We start from the raw sequence: 27,809 nt of genomic DNA, 5'->3' as shown, positions 1-27,809 counted from the left end.
GGAGCCAGGAGCCGGGAGTGCGAGTGGTCCCGGGCCTGGCGACGGTCCTCCAACCGATCGTCTATCTGCAGGCTCCGCTTAATGAGGGCGTCTAGCATGGCGGGGCGTTCCATCATGGCCAGCTGGTCCAGTATCTCATCCGAAAACCCCTCAAGATACTGGTCCCGAAGAGCAGAGTCATTCCAGGACCAGTCCTGTGCCAGCAGCCGAAATTCCATGGTGTAGACGGCCGCAGTGGACTTGCCCTGTTTCAAACGCCTAATTGCCCGGTTGGCTTGACTCTCCTTCTGGGGGTTGCCGAATGCGGCTTCCAAATGGTTGCAAAACCCCATATAGTCTGTCAGCAAGGGGGAGTCTTGCCTGAGCAGTGGCAATGCCCACTTGGCCGCCTGGTCCTTTAACAAACTGATCAAAAAGTGCACCTTGGTGCGGTCGTCAGGGAAGTTCCAGGCTCGCCCCTGAATATACAACTTAGCCTGGGCGAGGAACATGGGAAAGCTGGCCGGGGCCCCATCAAATTTCTCTGGCAAGGCCACTGGGTACTTGCCTGGAGCTGGGGCGTCGGCCATGGCTTCTGGCTTTTCCCGAACGCACCCCAACGAAGGGGGAGTGCGGGTGTGGCGGGAGCAAACTGTGCTGGTCCAGGGGGGAGGTTACCGTGGGGCGAGGTCCAGGACCTGAGTTGAGGGTCGGCAGACAGTCCTCCACGGGCAAAGCGGGGTCCACAGCGAGAAGCCGGGCAAGGACAGGAACTCTGGGGGAACAGGACTGGATGCTGGCCAAAACAGCTCTTCAACGACATTGCTCCCGCAACCTGGGACCGGGCTGACTGACCTTTATCTTCTCTGAGGCCAGGGGCGGTCCCGGCCCCCAGGAGACCCGCCTCTCCTGGCCTTAAGGCGAGCACTCCTCCTGGGAGAAACCAGTTCCTTTCGCCTCTCTGCCCTGAGCCTCTGCAGTTCAGGAGAGGCTGAAGGGTTACTGGACCCAGGGGGAGACTCACCTGTAGGCACTAAGGCCTCAACCACCTCCGGAGCCAGAGTGGATTCACCTGGTGCCTGCTCCTGAGGATCCGGCACAGGTGCAGGCGCTTCAGAATCAAGGCCCTGCCCCAGTTCAGCCGGCCCTGGAGGCGGGGACTCCTGTGCAGGCTGGGATTCCTCCGGTTCAGCCTCTGAATCGGATTCCCAGGCCATCACATGTACGCTGGCTCCCTTGGCCAATAAAGTGAGATGAGCGCCACAACCCCAGAGTCGTTCACGACTGGACCTAACGGTCAGGGGTCCCTTTACCTTTACCTTATGCCACTACTGTCTCTGGGCACTTGGGCTGTGTCTTCTTTGTGTGATTCCGCCCATGGATGGTTAAGTCCAGTCAAAGGCAACTATGGGGTGTGGCACTCATCGCGCTTCAGGCCACGGGAGCTGGTATTTGTCCACAGACAGCTTTCTGGGTCATGTGGCCAGCATGACTAAACTGCTTCTGGCGTTTACCTTTCCGCCACAGCGGTATGTATTTATCTACTCATGCTGGTATGCTTTTAAACTGCTAGGTTGGCAGGAGCTGGGACAGAGCAATATACCATGAATTAGACATTGTAAGTAGTAAAAGTTGAATCCATCCAAAGGTTATTTGTAATATAAAAAATGTTATATAACATTTGTAATATAACAATTGTTATTTGTAATATAGTGTATAGAAAGCTTTTCAAAACATGTCAAGTGGCTATTAAAGCATTCTTTCCCCCTCCACCCACACCCACACAGTTTGATATCGAAAAAGTAACTTATAATTATATGTGCTATGCATATGCTCTTTGTGTTGCTGTAGTGGCATTAACAGTTAACAGCCTGAATAATGTTTCAAGACATTAGAGATATTGCAGAATTCCTACAGTCCCTATCATCCACTCTTGCACTTTATTTTCTCTTCTTTCAATGACAGAAATTAACCCCCACATCTTATTCAGTTGAGTGTTTCTGGGTTGTTGTTTTAAATTCCCAAATGCATTATAAATGAGTGTCACACCACAAGTGTGTATACAGTACTGAGTGATTAACCATAAGCTGTGAGACATTTGAAATAAATTCTTGAACAAGTAAAGCTGTACAATGATTGTACAATGGTAGTTCAAGGTCAGAGGATCAAGGCACAATCTTGAAAGAAAAATTGCAGGAGAGAATCAGAGACAAACTGCTGTGGGAAGTGTTTATCATTGGTCCTTAAGTTGCTCTTATGTGTGGCAAAAATCTGAGAAGGAAAGTTTTGTCTCATCTCTCCACAGAATTTGGGAGGAAAATTGTTCTTTCACAAAAATATTATTGCCATGTGGGGTCAGAGCAGGGCTCCATCTTTCCCAATATCCCAACACTGCTCAGTTAGATGTTTCTGTGGTGCCAAAAGAGCAGCAAGCCTTCCTTATTGCTTACCTTCCAGGAACACGTGTTTTCTCTTACTTCCCAGAAGTGAAATCTGAACTGATACTTAGGTGAAACTTTAATTTAACCACATTAATAAACCAGAGGACAGAACTTTAGGACCTAAGCAACCAACAGAGCTTAACTGAATGGCTGGGGTACTTTTTGGCCCAAAGGCATTTAAATATTTAGGACTATATAGAGCACATATTCCTATAACACTGGGTAAACTATATAATTTATATTAAAAGCCTTTAGTGAAAGCCATTCAAAAAATATAAAGAGGTAGGGGAAGAATAATGTATGCTGGGCAGAAATAGAATGGCAGAAATGAAACTTATTCCAATATTCCTTTATTTGTTTCCCTTTCCCCACTCCCACTATTAAGACTAAAAATATTCAATTTTTTTCAGAGTGAAAGATCTAGAATTACCATGCATTTTGTTTTTTGTTTTTTAAGTGAATGAATGGGGAGTCTCTAATCTGGCTATATATGATGATTCATTCCATCTTCAGCAACTGTGCTACTTGATTTTCAAATAAGAGTAGCCATGGATAAAAATAGAATAAACAAAAACTATGGCAAAGAATCTTTATGTGTATTGTCATTCCACCCATTGTACCTCAGCAGTTTGGAATAAAATAAAAAAACCCAATTATCAGGTGCACTTTTCAGGTCTGGAAAAACTGGCAAAGCCTCACCTTCTCCAGGAATTTCTCCAATAATGCCACCTGATTATCACCCTAGATTTAAATGTGATATACCCAAAGGTAAATTAGTAAAATGGGAAGAAAATTGATATTTTAGACCTAAATATATATTCTTTACCACAGAGCTGATATTGGACAATTTGAATACACCAGTTAGAATGATGTACTCTTAAGGATGAGGGCATTGCTATTTACTGGCTTTGAAAGAATGGTAGAAGTGAACAATGTTTCTGAATGGGGGCTAATATAAAAACTAAATACACAATATTTTCTTTAACAAGCACTATGACTAGTTTAAAGATAGCATGGGAAACCAATGTGGAGCAGTCTATAGACTATTATGATTGGAAAGCTATTTGGTTAACCATGCAATCAGTTTTTGCATATAAAAAACACCTTGAAATTTTGGGATACATATACAGTATGGTATACGACTCCCATACAATTGTAGATGGGGTTTCCATAACTTGTTTGCACATCTGAATGGGGCATCTGCTACCACCTATGGTGGACCTATCTGATGAGTGTGACTTTTGGGGGGAAAGTACAACAGGAATTTACTTTGAATTTGAAAGAACCCATTAAGTTTGCATTTTAGTGAATATTATTCTCTTAGGTGAGAGGCCAGGTTTAGATATTAAAACATAATAATTGCTTATGTTTCTTATTATAGCAGCTAGACTATCTGTTGCATAAAATGAAAATCCCTAGAAGAACTAAACATAGCATTTATAGAAGCATTTAAAAGGCTGCAGTGGCTGTAAAAAATAACACAGGCTAGGACGTGCCCTAGGATTAAGGTCTTCTGGGAAATGATTTATAATGAAATGAAAAAGGTGCTTAAACGCACTTTCGTGAAGAAACCAGAAGCTTTCCTCCTGGGCATGGTAGGCCAATTGGTGTCAAGGAAAGATAGGATGTTTTTTATGTATGCTACAACAGCAGCAAGAGTACTTTTAGCAAAGTATTGGAAGACACAAGAACTACCCACACTGGAAGAATGGCAGACCAAGGTGATCGACTACATGGGACTGGCGGAGATGACTGGCAGAATCCGTGACCAAGGGAAAGAGACGGTGGAGGAAGACTGGAAGAAATTTAAAGTTTATCTTAAGAATTGCTGTAAAATTAATGAATGTTAAAATGTCTTGGGTAATGCAAAATAGAATTGCAGTGACAAACAATTGGACATGAAAAAAAAAAGAGTTAAAGAAGGTGCTATAAGAAATTGAAATTAGGGGTTGCTGGAATGATTTAAAACAGGGATGCAGAAAGGGGAGGTATGGGGAAGTCGCTGAAAGAAGGTTTTAGGAAAGAAAGGTCAAGAAATTATACATGTTTATATGTTTGTTTGTCTATGTATTGTGTTGTATTGTCTTTTAATATGTGTTGAAAAACCAATAAAAAATTTATAAAAAAAATAAAAAAAAATAACACAGGCTATCTGATGAGAGACATTGATAGACAAAGTGTGTTTTATGTAGCATGCCATGCCTTTATTTCATATGCAAATCAGAAATATATGCAATATCCACCATCCTCAGTTCTGAAAATATGGAGACTGTAACTATAAAGCAATGTTTTGAAAAGAAGCTATTTTCTGTGATACATCTACGTAATTTACTTAATTTTCAACTTGATTTTACATGGTTTTTACCACATCAGAAGGAGGAAGAGGAGAAGAATGAGATATTTTACAAAGATTTTACAAATTTTACAAAGAATATATTTAAAAATAATATATTATTTGCAGAGCCCAGGAACTACTAAATAATTGGTGGGTTAATTATATTGGTTTTATTTTCCCTCCATTTTTGTTGTAGTAGTGCAGATTAACATACCTAAAAGATAAATAGATGCATTTGGTTCTATGAAATCAAATTCTTCACAACAGCTTCAATTGGATCTGAAATTCATGGTTATCCTTCCACTGGGCCATGTGATACATGAGGCTGGCCTCCCCCAGATTATTTCATGTAGCCCTGTCAGCTCCATGTTTTCCTCATCAGCCCCACTAGAACATGCTTCTGCTATAACCCTTTAACTGGTCTCTTTTCTTTCAAAGCAACAGGTAGTGGAAGGGTATTCGTCATCCTTGGAGTGACCAAAATACTACATTAAACCCTTTGGTGGCTGCTAGATAGTCATCTAGGGCACCTGAATCTGAAAACGGACGATAGATGGTGTGGCAGCACATTCATTGCCTGTGACGCACACACTTTTCCAACCTCAAATCATGCAGGATTGATGGTTCTTCAAACACAGGTTTGACAGATGATTGTGTTACAAAGGAAATGGCAACATATGGCCTCTCTCACACCACCACCACCGCTTTAAAATTATTGGCTGGTATCCAAATAACTAATTTAGATATGCCCAAAGACTTCTGCATGCCCAATGGGAGTTTTGCTTTTTTAACTTTGGAAGACCCAACCTGTGCATCATATCACAGCTTACTTACGGAAGTATTTTCCATTTTTATGAAGTGTTTTTTTTTATGTGACCGGGTGTGCGTGCTTATTTTGAGAAATGTAATCCTGATGCTAATGTGGCTATGTATGTCACTTCAGTTACACCGGACCATATTGGCACTCCAGCCTTGGAAATGATGGAAATACGTAACAAAACCCTGTGCTTCTTGTGCACAGACATTCAAGAGGGCACTCATTTGCCTCTAATTAATTGGTCCGCAGGTTTTGCGGTTTTTTAAAGCATGCAGCATACCAGAAAAAGGAATTCCTCCTCTCTCACATAAAGGAAATTGCTTTTCCAACATTATGCTAGCTGTGACACATGCATACAGAATCTAAAACATTTTTCTCCTTTGGAACCCTCCCCCCATATACTGTACATACATGATTGGTCAATCAATTACTGGTAACTTATACATTTAATTAGTTAAGATTTCTTTAATCAGATGTTGTTGGCATCTGCCTGTCTTGGGAGACTATGGAGGGGTGCACTTTTGAGGGTAAAGTCAAACCACTGGAGAGTTACAGCGTCTGCTGAGGCTGCAGAGACCTATATGGGAGAGACATGTTTTATTGCAAGTGGGACAGATGAAGGCATCCAGTTTTGCTGGCTCCAGGGGCACCATGGCATTTTTTCTCTCTTGAGTCCCTTCCAGCCATCAGATGTCATCTCATTTTCACACAAGAGTTAAAGTGTTCCGTTGTTTCCTTTATTCCCCCCCACCCCACAAAGAGATTGCTTCGTAATACTGTATTACTGTACAACCTTCACGGCCTAGACCGTCTATTCAAATTACAGATTTCTCTATAGATTTAGCAATGATGACAATCACATAAAAAGCACAGGCAGACTTGAAAGTGATGTAAACCTCCTGTGAGAATGCTCCAAGAATTAGAAACACATTTGGATCAATTGCAGACCAAGGTGCTCCAAGAATAAGCACACAGAAGTGAGTTCTATCATAGATGTCCAAACCGTAGCACAGTCCTGCTGGCAAGGGAAGACCAAGTCATCTCAAGCCACAGGCATGACTGGCACACTTTATAACTGCCATCTTTACACACCTATGGCACACTTGTTTTGGTCAGCAGTTTGTGGCACTCATTATTTTGATCTTCCCCTAATTTTATTATATTGGAAGCTAGTGTATTAAAAGCATTTGTGACCTGATTTCCATATTAGCTATATTGCAACAGCTACACAGCCATTTGTCTTTTTATGCTCTTTCTCTCTCTCTCTCATATTTATTGGCCCATTTTTATTTTATGGTTTTTTAATTGATCTTATACTCATTTGTGTTGTATTGCTGTTATTTTTATTGTATTTCTATGTTTAATGGTGCAATTCTATACTGTACACACTTATATGAGAGAAAACCCATTAAAGTCACTGGGAATTACTTCTGAAGACAGGCATTGGATTGCATTGTTAACTTGGAAATCACCCTGGGGATCTATGGGAGCGAAAAGTCGGAACCAAAATATTTAGATAAATTTTACCTGTGGTTCTGTCCTACATCATTGTAGCACTGAATTGGTTGGGACCATTCTGATTACGTTGCCCTTTCCCATGCCGGAATCTAGATGGGTAGGAGTGTGTGCATGCATACCACAGATGAAACCAAACCAAGAAGGCTTGAAACTATGTAGGCCTCAAGAGTGCAAGTATGAATAACTTCAGCATAAAGTAAGCAAAACTAAAAGATAAAAGAATTAGGAATCACTGTTCTCTCCTGTTAGAGTGTCAGTGCCAAACATCAGTTTAGTTTCTGCTTATTTAAAAGCAGCTTTGTATAATTTTTTCCTGACACTACATGAAGCAGAACATGCCTCAGGCTATATCTTTTTTAAAGCTTCTCAGATGCTTTTGTATATAAATTCTTAGTTGTCACAAGGTTGACCAATTCTTGGCATGCATTCTGCAAAAGGAGAAATCCGTAGCAATGTTCTACAAATTGAGATACTGTACCAAAGTTTCATTAAAATGCCTGGCTCTGCTGCTGCATCCTTTTTCTGCATATTTGAGATATGTATAGATTTGGTACATGTGCGAGATAAATTATTTCAAGGGGGGGGGAACTCTCTTCCTAATAATTTTAAAAGTCTGTGTGAAGTTTAAAGGAAACCAATTTAACTCATAGTTTCTGTGTAAACTTTTAAATAATGAGATAATCTTTTATAGCACTTATGAATTATGTTGTAAAAATTAGAAGTGGTTTAGTGGAGTTTTGGCCATTTTGACAGTATGAAAATGCATAAATCAGAAAGCTGGCAGTAATTTGGCCTAATTTTGCTGCTTCATATTTAACTCTGAGTAAGACAGTAATGGAACATCATTACTCCTTGGAATCTAGATATCACAAAAACCTCATGATAAAAGCGAAGTAGACTTTCATTATTAAAGTTCAACCTTTGGTGCTGAATGGTAGGTGTATTCAGTTTTAAGTCAATCTTTTCTGCCACCATTTTGTAATCATGATTTTTTATTTTAAAAAGTTTTTATACCTCATTCAATAACAGCACCGTGATCCTTATTTGCTCTACCAAGTCAGGGGAGATAGCTAGACTTTTTGAGGCTAGCGAGTGCTGAAGGGACACAGCAGGACAGCCTCCCAAAATGATGTTACAGTGAATGCCTCAGAGGTAAATCTCAAAGGTGTTACAGTGCTGGCTCCGGAAATGTTCTATGCACATCTGCAAACTCTTCTCCACCTTCAGCAAATAAGTCCTTCTGCAACACAAATAGCACAGGGGTGGGATCTGACCCGGTGCTAAGGGAACCTTATAAAGACTGCAAGCTTGTCTTTATATTGCTGGAGGACAGGCTGCCATCTGTCTGGTGGAGCTGGCCCAGAAACTAGCACATTTATGAAACTACCTGTACACAGGATGTGTAACTTAGGGATGTCTGGGAGGTGGAAAGCCTTGCAAGGCATCCGGGGGAACAACAAACACAAGAGTGCTCCCAGAAAAATAACTTTTCCTGAAAAAGTAAAACAACATTTTGTTCATGTTAACAGTTAGTGAAGGCTCTCATGTACAAAGTTAAGGGAGGATAATAAGGCAGACAATGGCAAACCCAAGTGGCTACATGGTTATGCTTTAAGATTTGGAGGGGGGAAGGAGGGTGGTTGCTGACATGGGAACTGGCAGGAGAAAGAGTGTTGCATCTTTCCTTACTTGTCTTCTCTCCAAAACATGGCGTGGGTGGGGGTTCTTCACACATGCGGATGAGAAACAGTGTACAGGTGGTCTAATGTTTGTAGACACTAACGGAATTATGAAATGCAAGCAGGGAAGCCAATATAATTAGCACCTCGTTTCTGTATGTCTCATCACAAATAGTTGTTAAGGACATGGGGCAATGTGGGCTTTGGTTTGGAGAATATTACACAAATAGGTAACATGGCCATGATTACACTGTTCTGTCTTTTTCTCTTCCTCAGCAGTAGATTAAGATTTTTCATTTCATAGGCCATCTGCCTCACAAGTATGATACACCTGTTGCTCTGAAATTCTGTTAGGATGGAATGTAAATCTGCAGGTTTTTTTCTCAGTATGTGTTCAGATTTTTTTTAAAAAAAAACATTTTAGCAGGAAAACAACATATTGGCCAAAGTAATCTGAACAAGTGGAATTTCTCTGCCCCAACCACCAAAAAAAGATTGATGTTTGGTTTGTGACACGTTTGAGAGCCTCATGGAACAAAACGATGATTGTATAAGCCTAGACTGTCAAGTAATGATTAGAAAAGGCAGATGCTCTGTTTTCAGCACAGCATCTGCCAGAGTGGTGAACTTGTTCTGCTCATTAGAGCAGGGTCTTCTGAGAGGCAGGAGTAATAATGTTGGTTCAAGTCCAGTTTTCAGTTTTTACCCTTGAATATCTCATGTCAGAGAGTGGAATAAAGAAACTGTGTTGCTTTTCCCATTTTATTTTCCAGCTACAAGTATGGGAGGGTGTGTTCTCAATGGGAATGGTAGTATACAAACTTTATCAAATAAAATAAATAAATAAAAACAAGCATTTGTGTGCACCTTGCTCCCCCCCCCCGTGGGGACTCAAGACAGAGTACAGCTAAAAACAGCAATTTAACATTGATAGAATTAAAACTATATTGATAACCATATATATACAGAGAGACAGGTAGATATGGGGGAACCAATCATTTAAAAAAATATAAAATTCTAGAATTCAAACAATATTTATTTGTTTGTGTTGAATAACTCTGGAAAACAATAGAGTTATTGTTTGTGTATAGAGAGAGATGAAACACGAGCTCCCTCAAGCATCTACAGGCCCAGGCAGGAGCCTAGTCAGTCTTCGGTCCCGCGCACGCGCCCAAGCCAAAGGGCAGCCCGCTCCATCCGGGACTTTCTTCCTCCCTCCCTCTCTCCGGAGAGCTCCGTTTCCACCTATCAGAGAGGAGAGAGGCTCCCTGGCCATGCTCGGCGGCCTGGGATTGGCTGCGCAGAGGCGGGCAAGGAAGGGGGGCGGGGAGTCCGTGGCGGGAAGATTCGGATGCCTGGGCTTCGAGCCCGGGCGTGGCGGGCGTTTCAACGGCCCCGGGCGCGCGGGCGAGAGGGGGCGGGGCCTCGTCAACTGCCTTCAGCCGAGCGCGCGCCTGCGAGGGGCTCCTTCCGCGCGGCTGCCATGGAGCCGGGGGCGCCGCCGCGAGGGAAGAAGGGCCGAGGAGGGAGCAGGATGCCCCGCGGCGACGGAGACGAGCCCGGCTGGGAGGCGGCGGCGGCGGCGGCGGGCGGAGGCGGCAGCAGTAAAAAGCCCAAGTTTGTGAGTAGCCTGAGGCAGCTCTGGGCTCCCGGGAGCCTCTCCTTCCCTCCCCAAGGCCCGTCTCTGGAAAATACCTCTTTTTGAAAACCAACACCACGCAACTGATTTCCCTCATGGGGGGTTGGCGACCCCCCCCCCCGCCATTACGCTGCCCAGGAACTTTCCTTGGGAACTGGCTGCCTCTTGAGGTCCAGGAGGCGCCTTGACTCTTTCCTGCAGCTGCTGAAAAAGATAATTGGTTAGACAAGCCGCTGGGAAAGTTAGGCCAACTCTGATGGCTGCGCATTTTTCTGGATTTTCTTTTTGTAAACCGCTTTAAGGGTGAGGTTTTTTAATATATAAAAAAACTATAACTAGGATATTTAAACAAAAGCTCAAGGAAGGCGTTTTTCTTTCAGCATGAGGCCAGTCGGGAGAAGGGTGTTCAGGCATCTCTAGAGATGCTGCCGCTGCTTGCTACCTCACCCTCGGGCAGAGGTTTTCCAACTTTTTGAGTCCCTTGAGGAACTCCGTTCTTTCTGCAGCTCCCCGGTGGGAAACATGCACCAAGCCTCAGAAGCCCAGCTTGGTCCCCCCTTGCCTGCCCAGCCAGCAGCCCCTCATCCCTTTTCAAACACCCTTCTTTTGTGGAGTGTTTCCTCAGCCTCCTCTCCCCTCTTCTTAGGGAAGCTGCCCCGGTCTCTGAGCCACCCGCACCCTGCCCCAGAGAGAGGTGCCTCCTCACAACGTCCCACTGGGGCCTCGGAAGAGGATGTCCCCAGCCTTAGTAGCCCAGCAGAGACTGGCTGAAAGAGAATGTGAGGCCAGCATCTTACTCACCTTGAGTGGCAGCAGCTGGCGCAGCTGGGCCTGCATGGCGGAAAGGCTCCTCTTCAGTGCTGGACACTCAGCTCTCAGGCAGGCCTTGCACACAGCAAGCACAAGAAAGGCCAGCACTGCACCTGTCTACCTGTCCGGCCTCTCACTTGTCTGTCCATTCCCAACAGCAAGGGCTGGCTGGCTGGGCTCCCTCATCCACTTGCTTGCTTCCTCCGAGGCTGCCGCAGCTGCTGGCAACCAGCACCCCCTGGCCAGCCCCAGAGCCAGGGCTGCTGCAACAAACAGCCATGCAAGCCTTTGGGAGGCAGAGATGCAATAGGGCATCAGAGGAGGGAGGGAAGGAAGGAAAGAGAGATGGAGGCCAGTGTTGCCCATGGCACACCTGACCATCATTCAAGGCACACTGGTTGATAACCACTGCCCTAGGGTGTTTTATTCTGATACTGATAAAGGGGACTCTTAGCCACAAGTTCATACAGAGTTCGCAGGGAAGGGATGGTTGTCTCCTTATCTGCTAGCTTTTCTGGGCATAACCAGGTTAAAAAAAGGGGGGCAGCAGGGGCAGTTCTTTTTCACTTACTGCCACTCAAGCCAAGCCAAGGAGGCCAGGGACATGTGGCTGTTCCATGGAATGGGTTCTTGAGGTTGTCTAGTGGGGTATCATCAGGATTACCTCCACATTTACAGAGACCAATATGATGATGGAAAGTGAAGGAATATTGCTTGCATAGTGAAATTATACCTAGAATTTCTTTGCTAATTTTTGGTAGACTATCTGAACTGCATTAAGAGCTTGTTTCTTTATTTACAGCATTTGCACATCAAGACACTGACAGATGATGTGGTAAGATTATTTTGCTTTTATTCTGCTGTGACTAACTGTATGTTTTACCACACAGATAACGGGAACTTGCTTTGTAAAATAAACACTTTTTGTCATTCAGATTTGGCACTTAACTGAAATGCAGTAACTCACTTCAGATGTAATGCCAAATAATGATTTTGTGTTACATGAACTTGCCTAGGGCTAATGTGCTGTCCCCCTGCCCATAATGCCATCTCATATTTTTTCTTTAGTTAATGGGTAAGTGAACCAATAAATGGATAAATGTGAGTAAGAAATAATAACAATAAAAACTATAACAATTTGCTGTGGCACCCTACAATTTGCTGTGGCAAGTTTGCTTGTAAACTAGAATTGGGAATTAAATGTTTGGTTGTAAATAATAGTTTGCCCAGATTGGATGTAGTGATAAACTATAGTTTTTGACAAAACAAGTATAGGAGGAATAAATGGGTATCCTAAGTGTTGTTCATGCAAACCAAGCCAATAAGTTGAGTGTGCCATTGGTTAACTATGCTTTAACCATGCTTCCACACTTATGAAAGAGATGTCCTATTTATCGTGTTTTGGCTGGAATTCTCCATTATCTATTCAGCTAACAACTTTCTACATCTGGGAGGTCAGAGTTATAGATGACAGTCCTGGGTCCTACCTTATTTTTAGGTATTTTGCATTGCAAGATTTTGCTGCAGGAATGTATTTAGGGGTCCTATTAACTTCTTTGGGCATGATACTAAATTATAGTTTAGAATTATGTGTATGAGCCTAAGTTTACTTCAGGTTTGCATTCCAGATCACCTTTCTGGTACTGCTGTGAGGAGATTGGAAGCTTTAACTTGTGTGTCCAGTCAACTGCTTATTTAATTATTTTAGAACCCTAAACTGTAGTTTATATTTACTATGGTTTGTTGAATAAAGCTATTGCTGATTAGGTAGAGAGTTGCATAATCCCAGTATCACCATACTAATGTACAATTTTTTTGTTGAAGACTGCCACATGTGGTTGGATATGCCACAGCAGCAAATTGCAAAGTATGGGCAGGGGTATAAGGAATATGGCAATTTTTAAAGTACACTTGTGCCATGTTGTTCAGGACTTTATATACTTACCTTGATAGCATGCTGACATACAACGCAGGTGTCAGTAGCTAATGCCCAATAACATCTAGACTACAGAATTCTTCAGTGGCTGCAGCTTACAAACCAGCTTCAAGGGTGGCTCTCCAAAGGGTGAGTTACAATACTTTATATTCAGGGCTAGTGATGCTTGAACCCATGCAGCCAAACTATCCGAATCCAATAATGGTTGCAGCTGATGTACCAAACGATGCTGGTAAAATGCGGTTGTAGCTACTGAGGTAACCTGAACCTCAAGTGACAAAGCTGGGAGTACCCGTAAACTAGGTACCTGGTATATCAGACAAAGTACAACCTGGCTCGTCCAGGCTCAATCCTGTAATATCAAACCAAAGTTTAGTGTTTGTCTAAGCAAAGCCACAATGAGTCGGAGTCACCTAATGATGGTAGGAATGAAATAGTACTAGGTATACAACATTTTTTTTAAAAAAATGTTTTTGCTTTTTTGTATTTCAGTGCTACTGTAAAGAGATACTACTGATCCCATGTATAAGAAGTATTTTTAGGATGCACTGTGTATAATATGAACTTTAGACATATTCATTCTTAGTTCTTGTTCAGTTTGATAGATTTTCAAGTATACGAATTCCTGGGAGCAAAAAAGATCGACCAACTATAATGAATCTGAAACAATTGCATTCTACAACCAGCAGCTGGCCTACATCTACAGATTTGGATGACTTCATTCCTAATCCTTTATCAGATGGGGAGATCCTATCACTATTTGAAAAAATGATGGTAAGAGAAATTGTTCAATTGGCTATGAAGGTGTAATGGTATCGTAAACAGAATACTAAAGTTCCCACTATGCTATTGGGTTTCTCTTTCTGCACAATAAAAGCACTGTTAAAGTTATATCTGCACACTCATTAAAAAATAGTTCAACTAGTTGTGTGTGAATTTTAGCAGTGGCAGATAGTATTACAGTCCATTATATGAATGGCTCTCTTCTACTAGAAATCTTGCCTGTTGATATAGCCTTGTCCACTTATGGCACCAGCTTAATTTTCATATTATTCCATAAGGGTGAATGGTACCTTTCAAAATAGTTATGGCAAAGATTATACTAGTACCATTACTCTTGTTTTATATATGCGACAAAAATATTTTTGACTATTTTTTCTTGAAAAATCGACGAGAGCAATTTATAAATGAGCAGCAATAATGAAGGAAATGGTTACCAATAAATCATATATATTAGTAAACCCTAAATTGCATCTTTCTATAATTTCTACTAGTCCCAACTAATAATAATTAATAATAGTAATTTATTATTTGTACCCTACCCATCTGACTGGGTTGTCCTTGCCACTCTGAGCGGTTTTCAGCATATATACATTGTAAAACATAGTAAAAGATTAATCCTTGAAGAGCTTCCCTATGTAGTGCTGTCTTCAGATGTTTCCTAAATGTTATATAATTACTCATCTCCTTAATATATGATGGGATGGCATTCCACAGGGTGGGCGCCACTACCAAGAAGGCCCTCTGCGTGTTTCCCTGTAACTTCACTTCTTGGAGTGAGGGAACCGCCAAAAGGCCTCAGTGCTGGATCTCTGTGTCTGGGCTGAGTGATGGGGGTGGAGACGCTCCTTCAGGTATACAGGGCCAAGGCTGTTTAGGGCTTTAAAGGTCAGCACCAACACTTTGAATTATGCTCGGAAATGTACTAGGAGTCAATGTAGGTCTTACAGAACGGGTGTTATATGGTTCCGGTGGCCACGCCCAGTCACCATTCTAGTTGCCACATTCTAGATTAATTGTAGTCTCCGAGTTACCTTCAAAGGTAGTGCCGCGTAGAGTGCATTGCAGTAGTCCAAGTGGGAGATAACCAGTGCCTGTACCATTCTGGTGAGACAGTGCACAGACAGGCAGGGTCTCAGCCAGCATACCAGATGGAGCTGGTAGACAGTCGCCCTAGACACAGAATTAACCTGTGACTTCATGGACAGCTGTGAGTCCAAAATGACTCCCAGGCTGCGCACCTGGTTGTTCAGAGACACAGTTACCCCATTCAAGACCAGGAAGTCCCCCTTTCCCCCAGAAACATTACTTCAATCTTGTTGGGATTCAACTTCAGTCCATTAGCCGCCATCCATCCTCCAACTGCCCCCAGAAACTCACACACGACATTCCCTGCACTTCACTGGTTCCAATTTAAATGAGAGGTAGAACTTGGTATCATCCACATCTTCATTTTCACTGTAACTAAGCTGAGCTGAGCTCACAGTCCTTCAACACAAAAATCCACTCCAGGTTAATCTAATCTTTCTACATTTCAATAGTTAATAGGATCATTTTGTTGCTTTTGTTAAATAAAAAAATCCTTGCAATCTACAGCAAATAACTCAGGATTTGCCAGCATATTCTAATGAACCTTTTATTCATTCCTGGTTTATGGTAAGGTGATTTTGTTTGTAGAAGGGGGGTAAATCATAGTATGTAATGTCTGTTTTGCCTTTTCCCCTTAGGAAGATATGAATTTAAATGAAGATCGGAAGGCACCATTGAGAGAGAAAGATTTCAGTACCAAAAAAGAAATGGTGGTGCAATATATTAGTACTGCTTCTAAAGTGGTAAGCACTCTTGAGTGGAGTGGGTGTTTGGGTGGGAGAAAAACTAACAGATATTAAGAGATTGATGCAAATCAAGGAAAACACTACTTTTATCAGCAACTGCAATCACAGCTCCCAACAAGTACAGTCCAGTTCATGCCAGATTGCATGTTATTTAGTTAAGATATTTATATACAGTGGTGCCTCGCAAGACGAAAAGAATCCGTTCCGCGAGTCTCTTCGTCTTGCGGTTTTTTCGTCTTGCGAAGCAAGCCCATTAGCGGATTAGCGCTATTAGCGGCTTAGCGGGCTTAGCGGATCAGCTGTTAAGCGGCTTAGCGGATCAGCTAATAAGCGGCTTAGCGGCTTGGGAAAAAGTGGGGGGGAGGAAAAAAACCCCGCAGGAACTCGCAAGACATTTTCGTCTTGCGAAGCAAGCCCATAGGAAATTCGTTTTGTGAAGCACCTCCAAAACGGAAAACCCTTTCCTCTAGCGGGTTTTCCGTCTTGCAAGGCATTCGTCTTGCGGGGCACCACTGTACCACTTATTCACATTTCTAAGTGGTGTAAATAAAAACAATCCACAGAAAATGGGACAATAGAATGCTAAGACTTTATCATGAAACCAAACATCACCTTAAAATAAGTGCTGGAACAAGAAAGTCTGAGTCAAGTGTCTGAAGTTCAGCAAGGAAGGCGCTCAGCTGGGAGGGAGTTCACAGCCTTGGGTCCACTATACTTAATTCATAACTTTGGTTAGTTATGAGCTGCATATCTGAGCCACGGGGGACTACTGACAGAGACTCACTCAAAGATCTCAGTGTTTGGGCCTGGATATAAGGGATTAGGGGACGCGGGTGGCGCTGTGGGTAATACCTCAGCGCGTAGGACTTGCCGATCGTCAGGTCGGCGGTTCGAATCCCCGCGGCGGGGTGCGCTCCCGTTACTCGGTCCCAGCGCCTGCCAACCTAGCAGTTCGAAAGCACCCCCGGGTGCAAGTAGATAAATAGGGACCGCTTACTAGCGGGAAGGTAAACGGCGTTTCCGTGTGCTGCGCTGGTTCGCCAGATGCAGCTTGTCACGCTGGCCACGTGACCCGGAAGTGTCTTCGGACAGCGCTGGCCCCCGGCCTCTTAAGTGAGATGGGCGCACAACCCTAGAGCCGGACACGACTGGCCCGTACGGGCAGGGGTACCTTTACCTTTACCTATAAGGGATTATGGACTCATATTGTTACAAATTAACTTTGTAAATTAACGCACGAACCTTGAACCTGGACCGGTTAAATATGGACAGCCAGTGCTTGCTTTTAAGCACTGGAATTATGTGCTGGTACTGTTACGATATAGAAGCAATGCAGCTGCAAACTGCTAGCTTGAAAAGTAAACATGATGGGAATGTTGTGACTGTCCGTGGGAAACAGAGGGACAGTCAGCTCACAGGGCAATGCACCGGAATTAGCTCAGAGTGTAATATGAGCTCTTCCGCTTGCTCTTGTACAGGAAGTACAGGAGGTGTTTGTCACTCGACTGCTGGAGCTTGAAGAGAGCAGTCATGTTTTCTGTAATGCTGCAAAGACAGGAATAAAAGCATGTAAATACGTTTCTGTCTATCTCCTTTTCCCTGCCGGGAGAGCAGGAGGGAGGGGTGTGTTCTTCCCACGTTGAGAAGAATCGCCTATCGAGACCTAGCCTGGATCTTGCTGGGGAATGCAGTCAGGGAGGTCAACGGGAGACCAAGCCGGGTGCCTGGGAGTGTTGCCAGTTACTCCCGATATAGGCTTGATTTCCGACAGGTACATCAACAGACTAGCCACAGCATTTTGCATCAGCTGGAGCTTCTGAACCAGGCACAGGGTAGCCCCACATAGAGAGCCTTGCAATAATCAAGTTTTGAGGTTATCAATTCATGAATTTCCACAGCTAGGCTAACCCTATTGGCACACTATCTATAGTTGGTAAAAGGTACTCCTGGCTATTTAGGCTACTATTAAATCTGAATGTAAGTTTGTTAGTTCTGCTATTTTTAGAAAATGAAAACAGTGCCTCTTTCATTTAAATGAAGTATGAATGATTTACAACGCTTTATCTACCAAACAGGTGTGTTTCATTTTCATCTGATGAATTGCTTAAGTTTGCCCAGTAACTATCAGTCATGGCAATTTAGTTTGTTTGGGTAGGACAAGGCAGAATGAAGCAGAAAGAAGCAACTTTTGAAAGAAGAGAGGTCAAAGCTGTTCAGTACACAGGTTCATAGGTTGCCTATTTCTACTGCCTAGGAATGGAGTGGATTCAGCCTTTAATTCCAATTTGGCCTTGCTCCCTGAAATGGTGCTCTCACAGATGTCTTAGTGGAAACCAGGTCCAAAAGTAAAGATCTCCTCTCAAAAAGAAAGGGAAAAGAAAAGAAAAGAGGCTAGATTAAGATCTAGGGAATACCCAAGTTGTAAACCCTCATGTGCCCAGAGACCTATTTACATGTCCTTATAGGCCCCTCCTCTCCAAAACACAGGGGATTCATAAGGTTTGAAAGACAAAGCAGTATTGGTAAAGACTCTTCAATTCAGTTAGCTTCCAGAATCTTTTCAAAATGAACAACCTGTGCCTTAAAGGCATTTACATTTACCTATATTCAGAACTGCATCCGGTTCCCCTGCCGTGCAAGGTCCCACTAGGACCTGGAGAATACCTTAACCTGTCTTCAACAATATGGCTTCCTGATAAACTGGCAAAAGAGCCACCTTTGCCCCTTGCTGCAGATCCAGCATCTGGAGGCTACTATAGATATAGCATCCGGGGGAAACTATAAATACAGCAACCTTTGCTCATGAAATCCATACGGCTTTTGTTGCATTTTTTAAAAGCTGCTGCAAAGGGCTGGCTTGATGCAGTTGTGGCCACAGTGTATTAGATAAGTATTCATTTTTTAAAATATAGAATTGAATATGTTTGTATTGAGATTTAATTTTAAATTGTATACTGCTCAGTATGCAGGTGGGTAATGACACGTTTCAGTTTTTTCTGTACTGCAGGTCCCCCAGCACATGCCAAGCTAGCATGTTTGGGAGGATACATTAGGGAGGCACTTGCAGATGATTAGTGTATTTGTTCTTAGAGTGAGTACCCAATCTAGTAGTTTTAAAAGTGTTAGTGACCATTATGTGTTGCTTTATGGTTAGTTGTTTTTAGTTAATTTTATGTAACTTCTGTACCCCAACCTGGAATCTATTGTAATGTAGGGCAGGCTATAAATACATTTTTTTATTTTAAAAAAATACTACTTGTATAAATGTAAGGAGATAGTTAACTTTAAACATGTAATGCTCTCCAAGTAATCCTATGTACCATGTGTAATTGCTTAATTTTTATGATCAGCTAGATATAATTTTAAATTATTTATTTTATTGCATCTATATTCCAGCTTTCTAAGTTATACATTCTTCATATTTTATGATTTTAAACTAGCTAGAAAATTGCTTTAGTTAAATACTGAGTTTCTCTAAAAGTTAGTAGTTTAATGAGATGCTTGTGAATTGTAACTGGTAAAATACAGTGAACTGAGATATTGAGCAAGTATTACTTTCCTTGCAGGGGTGCCTCAAGAGTAGCAAGCAGATTTCACCACAGGAGTTCATATATGAACTGAAATCAGGAACAGTAGATGAAAAACTTGTCGGTTGCTTAGAATCCCTCCGCGTGTCATTGACTAGCAATCCTGTCAGGTAATTCAAGTAGTTCAAAAGTTGTTGTTTTTTTTCTTTAAAAAAAAGGTGTGTCGCTGTATTTCTATATGACCATCTTCCTTCAGTAAACAAAAAGCAAATTAGTAAAATTTTATAAGGTGTTGTCTTTTACCAGGTGTGTTTATGACTTTGTTTAAGGTAGAGTTTCTCCAGAATCTCGATCTCAATATCAGTGGCAGTCACTTTCCTCCAAATGCCTTTCCTAGATGTCTTGTTGTTTTCCCCCTGTAAATATATACAAGTGGTATTAGAAATATGAAGTTGCATGTCTAATATTTTTGCTGAAGTTGTAGGGATAGCAGAATTGGACTTTAAAGTAGGAACAAGTGACTACAGTTTGTGTTGTGATCCAGAGAAAAGATGGTGCTTTTGTTTTATAGCAGCTCAATGATTCTCCCGTGTGTGCATTGCTATGCTGCTCGTGTACTTCATCTGTGTTGCTCATTCACTGGATACTAAATTAATCTCCATATCATTATGATGTTGCCAAAAGGTCTCTTGAACTAAAATTAGAATTTGATTAAATCAACAGTTTTAATACTAGCTGTAGTGTTTTATGGCAATGTCTACGTATAAATTGTTTAGAATCATTTATGAACACTAAATGTTCACACATTTCAGAACTTATTCTCTAGCATTGTCTACGCACCTTTTCAAGGCCCTTTCTGTGTCAACTGTTTGTGTCCCACAGTAGGGCTACTGAGAAGAGATGTGGAGCAGAGCTGCAATATTAATGCCGCATGATTGGCATTCTTACTATAAAGAATGCATCCTCCTTATCTATGTGCAGATAAGTTGATACCAAACAGCAGTAAACAAGTTGGGAAATGATATATGAAACACACATCCCTTACTCAAATATCATACAGGTTGCCTGCAAGTCTTTGCCTATTTTTGAGTGATGTCACATGGGGAGTTTAGATTTTGGAATGTGTAGAGATTTTCAGTGCTGTTAAAACTTTATTTCCTAAGGATGCGACAGCTGTTTTCAAGTGGTAACTACTGTTACATGGTTAAAATATTTGGCACATTAGGCTAAGAAACTTAGTTTCCCATGTTTGTGTCTGTGTGTACATAGGAAGCATTGTATCACTAAAAAAGTTTGGTGTCTGGTTGAAAAACATTTGGTCAAAATGATACATTGGTGTTAATCATACATAAGCATACTTTTGTCTGTTTTTCGTTACCTGTTTTTCAAAGTCTTTTTCAATTTTCTGTGGTTATACTGTATTTAATTGTATGTTATTTGAGGGGTTTTTTCTTCTTTTCTCAACTTTTTTTGCTGCTGTCTTGGTTTTTGAATTTCAGTTATATCTACATTGGTTTTTTCTTTTGGTACCAAACATTAGCTCATGAACAGCAGTCAGGGTATGTACTGTAATTGAACAGATGTATTCCCTTGCATAGTTTGCGGCTGTTGGAAACTAACTTGCCCAAGACCCAGTAATCATTGTGGGTTATATTGGAAACAATTAGCAACGCCTGATAATTGCCTTGCACAGAAAGGAGGCTGTGGAAGCCCCAGCCCAGATTATGACTGCAGCATAGGATAGAGACCTTGTGCTCTGCTTTCTTGCAGCGAAATATCTCAGCTAAGCTGTGACTTGCCATGATTGGGGAAAAATGTATGCTCACATAGAGGAAATAGTATTTGTGGGAGGAAGGGACACATTTAAGTGGAGAAGATGGTGTGGGTTAACCCCCACTGTCCCACACCATAGTCCTGGACTAGATTACAAGCTCTACAGCCCCCATAAAGAAAGAAAATAAATAAATAAATAAATAGTTGAGCTGGGAGATGTAAACCTGACATCTCTTTCTCAAAACCAAGACTAACATTCCAATCTAGAAATCAAACTGGCCTGCAAAAATCTGTGTCTCCTGGTTTGTGGGTGTCTTGCTGCCCACCACACGGAAAGGATTCTGAGCTCTTGACACTCTTGACGCTATTTTTATATAACTATAGTAATTGCTTAAAATAAAAGGTCACCTAATGGATACAATATTCAAAATGTCTTTTTCACCACCTCTTAATACTTGCAGTTGGGTCGAGAACTTTGGATATGAAGGACTTGGATTACTACTGGACATCTTGGAAAGATTGGTTGAAGCAAAGCAGTAAGATTTTTTTCTACAAATATACAGTCTAGGCCTGGGTGATGTATTGATTCATCGCCCAAAACCAGTTTTGAAACCTGCATTGCAGCAATGATTTCACAATTTTAGGCCAGGCAATATACCATGAATGCCAGCAGGTGTTGCCAGCATTTCAGGCCAGGCCTCCTCAATCCTCAGCGAGCCCAGCAGGGCCACTCAAGACCCGCTCCCTCCCTCCACAGCCCAGCCAGCCATCCCCAAAGATACTGGAGTGGGTTTGGGGGTGGCAGCATGCTTGCACCTACCTCTTGTGCTTTGTGCTGTGCTCGCTGCTTGCCCGCCCATCATTTCTTCGGCTGAGCAAGTGGGCTGTTCCTCCATCCCTTCTGCCTCACACCTGGTGCCTCCTGCAAGCCCCTGTGATGGGAGCATGTGGAGAACAGCAGTAGCAGCAGCGCTGGCTCCTTTTCCTCATCTCCGGCCCTGTACCTTCATGGTTGATTGGTGGTGGCAGTGCCCATTTCCCTTCAAGTTGCTACTTGCAAGATGGAAGTAGTGGGGCTGGCTGTGGTGCTGGAGCTGTTGGGAACGCAGTGAGGTGGCAATGGCCATGGGGTAAGCTAGGAGGGAGCTGGTGTGTCTGCTTGGGGGCGGTGAGGTGCTTAGGCAAGGCGATGCTGTGCTGTCAGTGTATGCTGTCCCATTGGTGCAGATGGGAGCTGCATTGTGGTGTAAATGAGGAATGGCTATGGAGGGTTAACTGGCTACTCTACTAAACTAGTTCAAACGACTTTGAAGTCCTCCTTCCTCCTCATTTTCAGACATTGTGATATATCACTATATTGTAATGCTCTGCTGGTGATGCATCACAATGTTGAAAAGCAGATATTGCCCAGCCCTAATACACTCCTCAGTAAGAGTAGAATAGCTTGCATTATGATATAAATTTGTCCTTAATTTGTTTCAGACAGGAACAAATTCTGAAGAAGTTACAGCACAAGATCATACAGTGTTTGAAGGCCTTTATGAATAATAAGGTTAGCAACATCATTTGCTTAATTATTTAAGACTGCTGTCGTATACAGTACTTGGTTACTTGGAAATAAGCCCTATTAAACTCAGTGATGCTTTCATTTCAAGAAGAAATGAAGTATAAACACACATAACTGATACTGTTAACAGTTGTTAAGTGACATGCCAACCTTTGTCTCATATCCTTGATTCTACTGGCATTTACATAACTAGATACACAAATTGAAGCTGCAATCCTGTGTTCAGTTCTTGTTGGGGTCAATATCTGGTGTGTTATGGTTTAACTATTTTCATGCCTAACAGAAAGCTATGCCTATGCCAGTGGCTTAAAAGTGCTGCAGTAGTAGTAGTGATGATGATGATGGAACATTTCATTTCATTTCATTTCTGTACTGCTTTATATTTTTAAGAAAAATGCTACACATTTCCATTCAATAATAGTTTCTTTTTTGCATTACATGTTAAGCATTATCTGCGAATCAAGCCAGTGAGGTGCCAAAAGATCATAGTTAATCTACAAGTTAATCTTGTAGTGACCAATGGGGCTCCTCCCCCTTCCCCTTGTGTTTAGGATTTCAACCTCATAGTACTAATTTAGTTTCCTCGTTAGGAGGCCTTCATGCATTTTTATGAGGTGCCAATTGGAAAAAGAAGGTAGCTTAGTCCACTGGTAGAATCAAACTTCAAAATTTACACACTGAAACTCACACATTTATTTTAAATCCAAGTCCAGTTTCCTTTCTGCAGGACAGCATTGTTTCTATATAAGACCCTACGCATGTTCCAAAAGCAGCAGAAGATACTGTATCTGTTGCACTCCCTGCAAAATATTCACTTAAAATTTAACTATGGCAGTTAGGAGTAAATCAGTTGACACATACAGAGTGTATTTATGAAAAACTTTATGTGCTTACACAGATAGCAGATGATGCATATGAAAATGAAACATGTAAAGCCAAAGACTGGACGTGAAACAATGGGATTCTATAAAAATACTGAATGTTGCAAATTAATCATTTGCCTATGACAGTGGTTTTCAACCTTTTTGAGTCCATGGCTCCATTGACCAACCACATTCTTTCTGTGGCTCCGCTGTGGGATACAGGAATTCCCACTTATATGGGGGTTTGTGCTGCCAAATACAACAGTTCTTTCCAAGGATATCAGGACAAAAGGAATGAGGTGGAGGAAGGGGAACCAGAACAGTTTTATTAACAGGCATACAAAGCATTAGCAGGTATACAAAGCATAACATAAAACATACCCGACATGGGCTACTCAATCTCCCCTTCAGCTGCCCGGAACCCCAGGTAGAGCAGCATGAGAAAAACCCCAACCGTTGGTGTCCCATCATCAGGTCCTTTGATCTGGACAGAAGCTCACCAGGCCCCTCCCACCTATGACTTTTATAGCCTGCCTTGATGCGTTCAAGTGCACCTGGCATTACTCATGATTAATACAGAGCGGCTGAGAGTCTCCCACTACCTGCAGCCGGCATCCAGCCAACACTTGCAACACAGAAGAACCCAATAAACTCCTGACAGGTGAGAATCCAGCAGACCTCAAACTGGGGATGTTAAAGGGAAAGGGACATGCCACCACACTCCTCAAAATACAATTGTCTTCCACATTTCCACTACAGGGTTGCATTCCGCCCCCCTGCTTGCATCACTTGGATGTGTGTAAGTGGGGATGTCCCCCATTCCACCCCACATGTATGATAGCACACATACAACAGCCAGGTTCTTTAAAAAACTGAGCATGCAAGGCTTAGCGACAGATGTGGAAGGACACAGTGTGGCAGTGTTAGGCAATTATTAGACTGCGTGTATGCCTGTAGTATAAGTTTACAGTGTGTGAGTAATGTGAAGGGTGTGTATAGTGTGGCTGAGTATTACCGTATTGGCCCGAATATAAGCTGCACCTGCAAATAAGCCACACCTTTAAAATTTGGGGGAGGGGAGAAAAGAAAACTACCCAATATAAGCCACTCCCTTAAAATTCCACAGGCTCTCCCACCCGTTCCATTTTACTATATGTTTGTTTCAGCAGTGTTATTGTAAAAGCCAATTTTTGCAAGGTCGTAAATTTTAGTTGCTCTTTTAACTGTTCGTGGTCAGAATTTGGAAAAGAAGTACAACTTATATTCAGGCCAATACGGTAAATATTCTGAGAATTGTAAGAGCCTAAGCAAATTTCCACTTGTGTATTCTTCCTTGTTATTTTATTCTTATTGCTATAGGGTTTTTGTATGAGTGCTTCAACAAAATACTACATGGTAGTTTTTCAGTCATTTGAGTAGTGTGCAGTCCTGCCTACCTGGAATATTTGTATTTTGAAAGTGGCTAGGAGAATTGGTAAACTAATAGAAATTATTCTTTTTATAAATGGATGGCACTTGCCTACTTTCTGTTAACTATCACTTTTTGTTTTGTCTAGTATGGTTTGGAAAGAATAATGGGTGAAGAGAGAAGCTTTTCATTACTGGCCAAAGCAATTGATCCTAAACAAATCAGCATGATGACTGATATAGTTAAACTTCTTTCTGCAATATGTATTGTTGGAGAGGAAAACATGTAAGTACAGCACTGAATATCTAAGTTGGTTGGTGACTTAGAAATAAGTAGGTGAAAGTTGTTAATTGGAAATGGTTGTATTGAGACATAAAGTTTAATCTTGAAAATACCAATACCTTGGCAGTAAGCATTTTTAAACAGTGCATGGAAAGCTTTTGATGGAAAGCACACATTGTTTTGGTGGTGTTTGCAAACAAGGCTTTGCCAAGATGTACAGAATGGAGGCCTGTTTTACAAACATCTGTACAATCACAAGGGTTAAAGCTAGGGAACTGGTGCTTCGCTCTCAAAGGTGGCAGCAGCCAGAGACCATCAGTGGAGGAGGTGAGCTGTTTAGCAGCCCCTCTTCCATAACTGCTGGAATTCCTCCTTCTCTTAAGAAAGCCAGCCTTTTTACACCTTTGGCTGGCAGAGGGAAGCCTCCCCCCCCCCGTCTCACCCCCTGCTGACTGAACGATTGAGAGCTCATCTGGGCTCAATCTAGCAAGGAATTGGGGGCTATATCAAGACATGGTCCAATGGGAAGAAAGACATGTATGGGAAGAAAGGAACTGCGGAGAGTAGGGGGACTCCAATTACAGTGGCTCTGGGCAAGGGGAGGTGTGGTGTAGGGGTGGGGCATGCCTGGTAAGGGGTACACTGCACAGGCACTTTGTGACTGTGCCAGCCCTCAGAGGCTGATGGATTCAGTTGGTTTCCAGACAGCCCTGGTTGATGTGACTGGCACACTTGTTGAAGCCTGGGCTGACTTGTAGAACATCCAAATGGTTCAGGCCATTGAAACAATCACACGAGTGCACTTTCCCACTTTGTAGAGCCCACTTGTGGCTCAAGTGTTCTTGGTGGTGCAGAGTGCCTTTCATTGGCTTCGACTAGTGGCCCAGCTGTACCGCTGTCAGGGCAAGAATAGCCTAACATATGTTGTCTATGCTCTGGTAATCTAGGTTAGATTATTGGAACATGTTATACATGGGGCTGCCTCTGAAGACGGTTTGGAAACTTCAGCTGGTGGGGAATTCTCCCAATTCTTCTAAACAACCTGGCCTTTTAAACTGTGGGTGGGTGGGTATTGTTTTTGTTTGTTACTAAATTGGGTATTTTTGTAGTGTAAACTACCCTGTGATCTTCGGATAAAGGGTGGCATACAAATCGTAGTAGTAGTAGTACAGTGGTACCTCGGGTTGCAGATGCTTCAGGTTACAGATGCTTCAGGTTACAGACTCTGCTAACCTGGAAGAAGTACCTCGGGTTAAGAACTTTGCTTCAGGATGAGAACAGAAATTGCGCGGTGGCGACAGGAGGCCCCATTAGCTAAAGTGATACCTCAGGTTAAGAATAGTTTCAGGTTAAGAACAGACCTCCAAAATGAATTAAATTCTTAACCCGAGGTACCACTGTAATAGTAATTAATAATAATAATTAATGATGATGATGATGATAATAAGTAATAATAGATTATAAAGATTCCATTCCAGTTGGTAATCTTTATATAGAATTCTCTATGCATAGTCCTCCTCTAACTTGCTCTAAGGACAGTAAATAAAGAAATTGCTTTAAAATTAGTTTTATGCTATTATAATCCATTTCTTTTTATTGGTAAATATAAATTATTTATTTGGTTTTTCATGTTATAGCCTTGAAAAAATTTTGGATGCTTTGACTACAGCAGCAGAAGAGAAAAACATTGACAGATTTTGTCCCATTGTGGAAGGTCTTCAGGGGAATTCCATCCATCTGCAAGTAAATGATAAGTTTGTGTGCTTTTTTTTATAGCAGAGGCAGCGTCTAAGGAAGACTAAAAATAAAGCTAGGATTGGGTATATGTACCAGTTCTATTTGCAGATGGGCAGACAGTGACATTTCTGTGCAATCAATTGTATTGATTTGTGGCTCTATTATGGCTCTATTATGATGATCACTTAGGATGTCAGAGCTTATGTGCGCAACATTAGTAACATGTTGCAATCTACTGTACCACTTGGAAAAGCTACTTTTTCCTGAGACCAATAGCGATGGATTTTTTAAAAAGCAAAACCAGAAGTTCATATTTTCCCAAGTGTTATGGAGTTTGGGGGGGGGGGTTGAAGTACTGTGGAACATGTGCACTAAAAGTCTTATATGCCCAGATAACATACTTGGTCTGAAAAAATACATAGCTGAATAGTGGTTGGGCTTTTTATCTTAATGGCTAATGGTCTTTGGGGTGTTGGATTTAGAACTGCAAAAGCTTTTTTCTCCTGTTGTAAGAATGCTATGGTGTGTAGCTTACTGAACACCCACCTTCCCTTGCATTGGCAGTTAACTTTAAGACAGCCTGTGTTGGTGCCAATGGAAGGCTGTTGTTGATGCTTATTGGCTGAGCTAACCCTCTCCTCCACAGCTGCAATATATGCATATCCCCCTCTTCCAGCAATTAGGTTTGAAATTTAATAAATTTAATAAAAAGATAGATGTTTAATATAAAAAAGAAAAAAGCCAAACTGTTTTTTGAAACCTGAGTGCTTCATGAGAGAGTATGAGAAACTGCATATGGCTTGTGCTGCATTTATTTTGAAGTATTTTATCCTGCCCTTCAACTGCAAAAAGCTCCCAGTGATCAATAGCAGCACCCTCAGAC

The 27,809-nt window shown here is 42.0% G+C and overlaps 1 protein-coding gene across 1 annotated transcript in view; it reads left to right on the top strand.

Moving 5' to 3' along the window:
- The first annotated feature begins 10,188 nt into the window (after positions 1-10,188).
- The window catches only part of DIAPH3 (diaphanous related formin 3), a 123,359-nt gene continuing 105,738 nt past the window's right edge, over positions 10,189-27,809 (top strand). The window contains exons 1-9 of the mRNA XM_083610496.1: positions 10,189-10,390; positions 12,021-12,053; positions 13,752-13,928; positions 15,662-15,766; positions 19,336-19,466; positions 21,531-21,605; positions 22,552-22,621; positions 25,056-25,192; positions 26,827-26,932. Coding sequence (XP_083466622.1) covers positions 10,253-10,390; positions 12,021-12,053; positions 13,752-13,928; positions 15,662-15,766; positions 19,336-19,466; positions 21,531-21,605; positions 22,552-22,621; positions 25,056-25,192; positions 26,827-26,932 — 972 coding nt within the window. The 5' untranslated portion in view covers positions 10,189-10,252. The remainder of the gene's footprint in view (positions 10,391-12,020; positions 12,054-13,751; positions 13,929-15,661; positions 15,767-19,335; positions 19,467-21,530; positions 21,606-22,551; positions 22,622-25,055; positions 25,193-26,826; positions 26,933-27,809) is intronic.

This window comes from Podarcis filfolensis (genome assembly GCF_964270895.1).
Source record: "Podarcis filfolensis genome assembly, chromosome: 4".
In the NCBI taxonomy this organism is placed as follows: domain Eukaryota; kingdom Metazoa; phylum Chordata; class Lepidosauria; order Squamata; family Lacertidae; genus Podarcis; species Podarcis filfolensis.
Note: the sequence above shows the minus strand (reverse complement) of the source record. Positions and strands in the feature narration are given on the sequence as shown.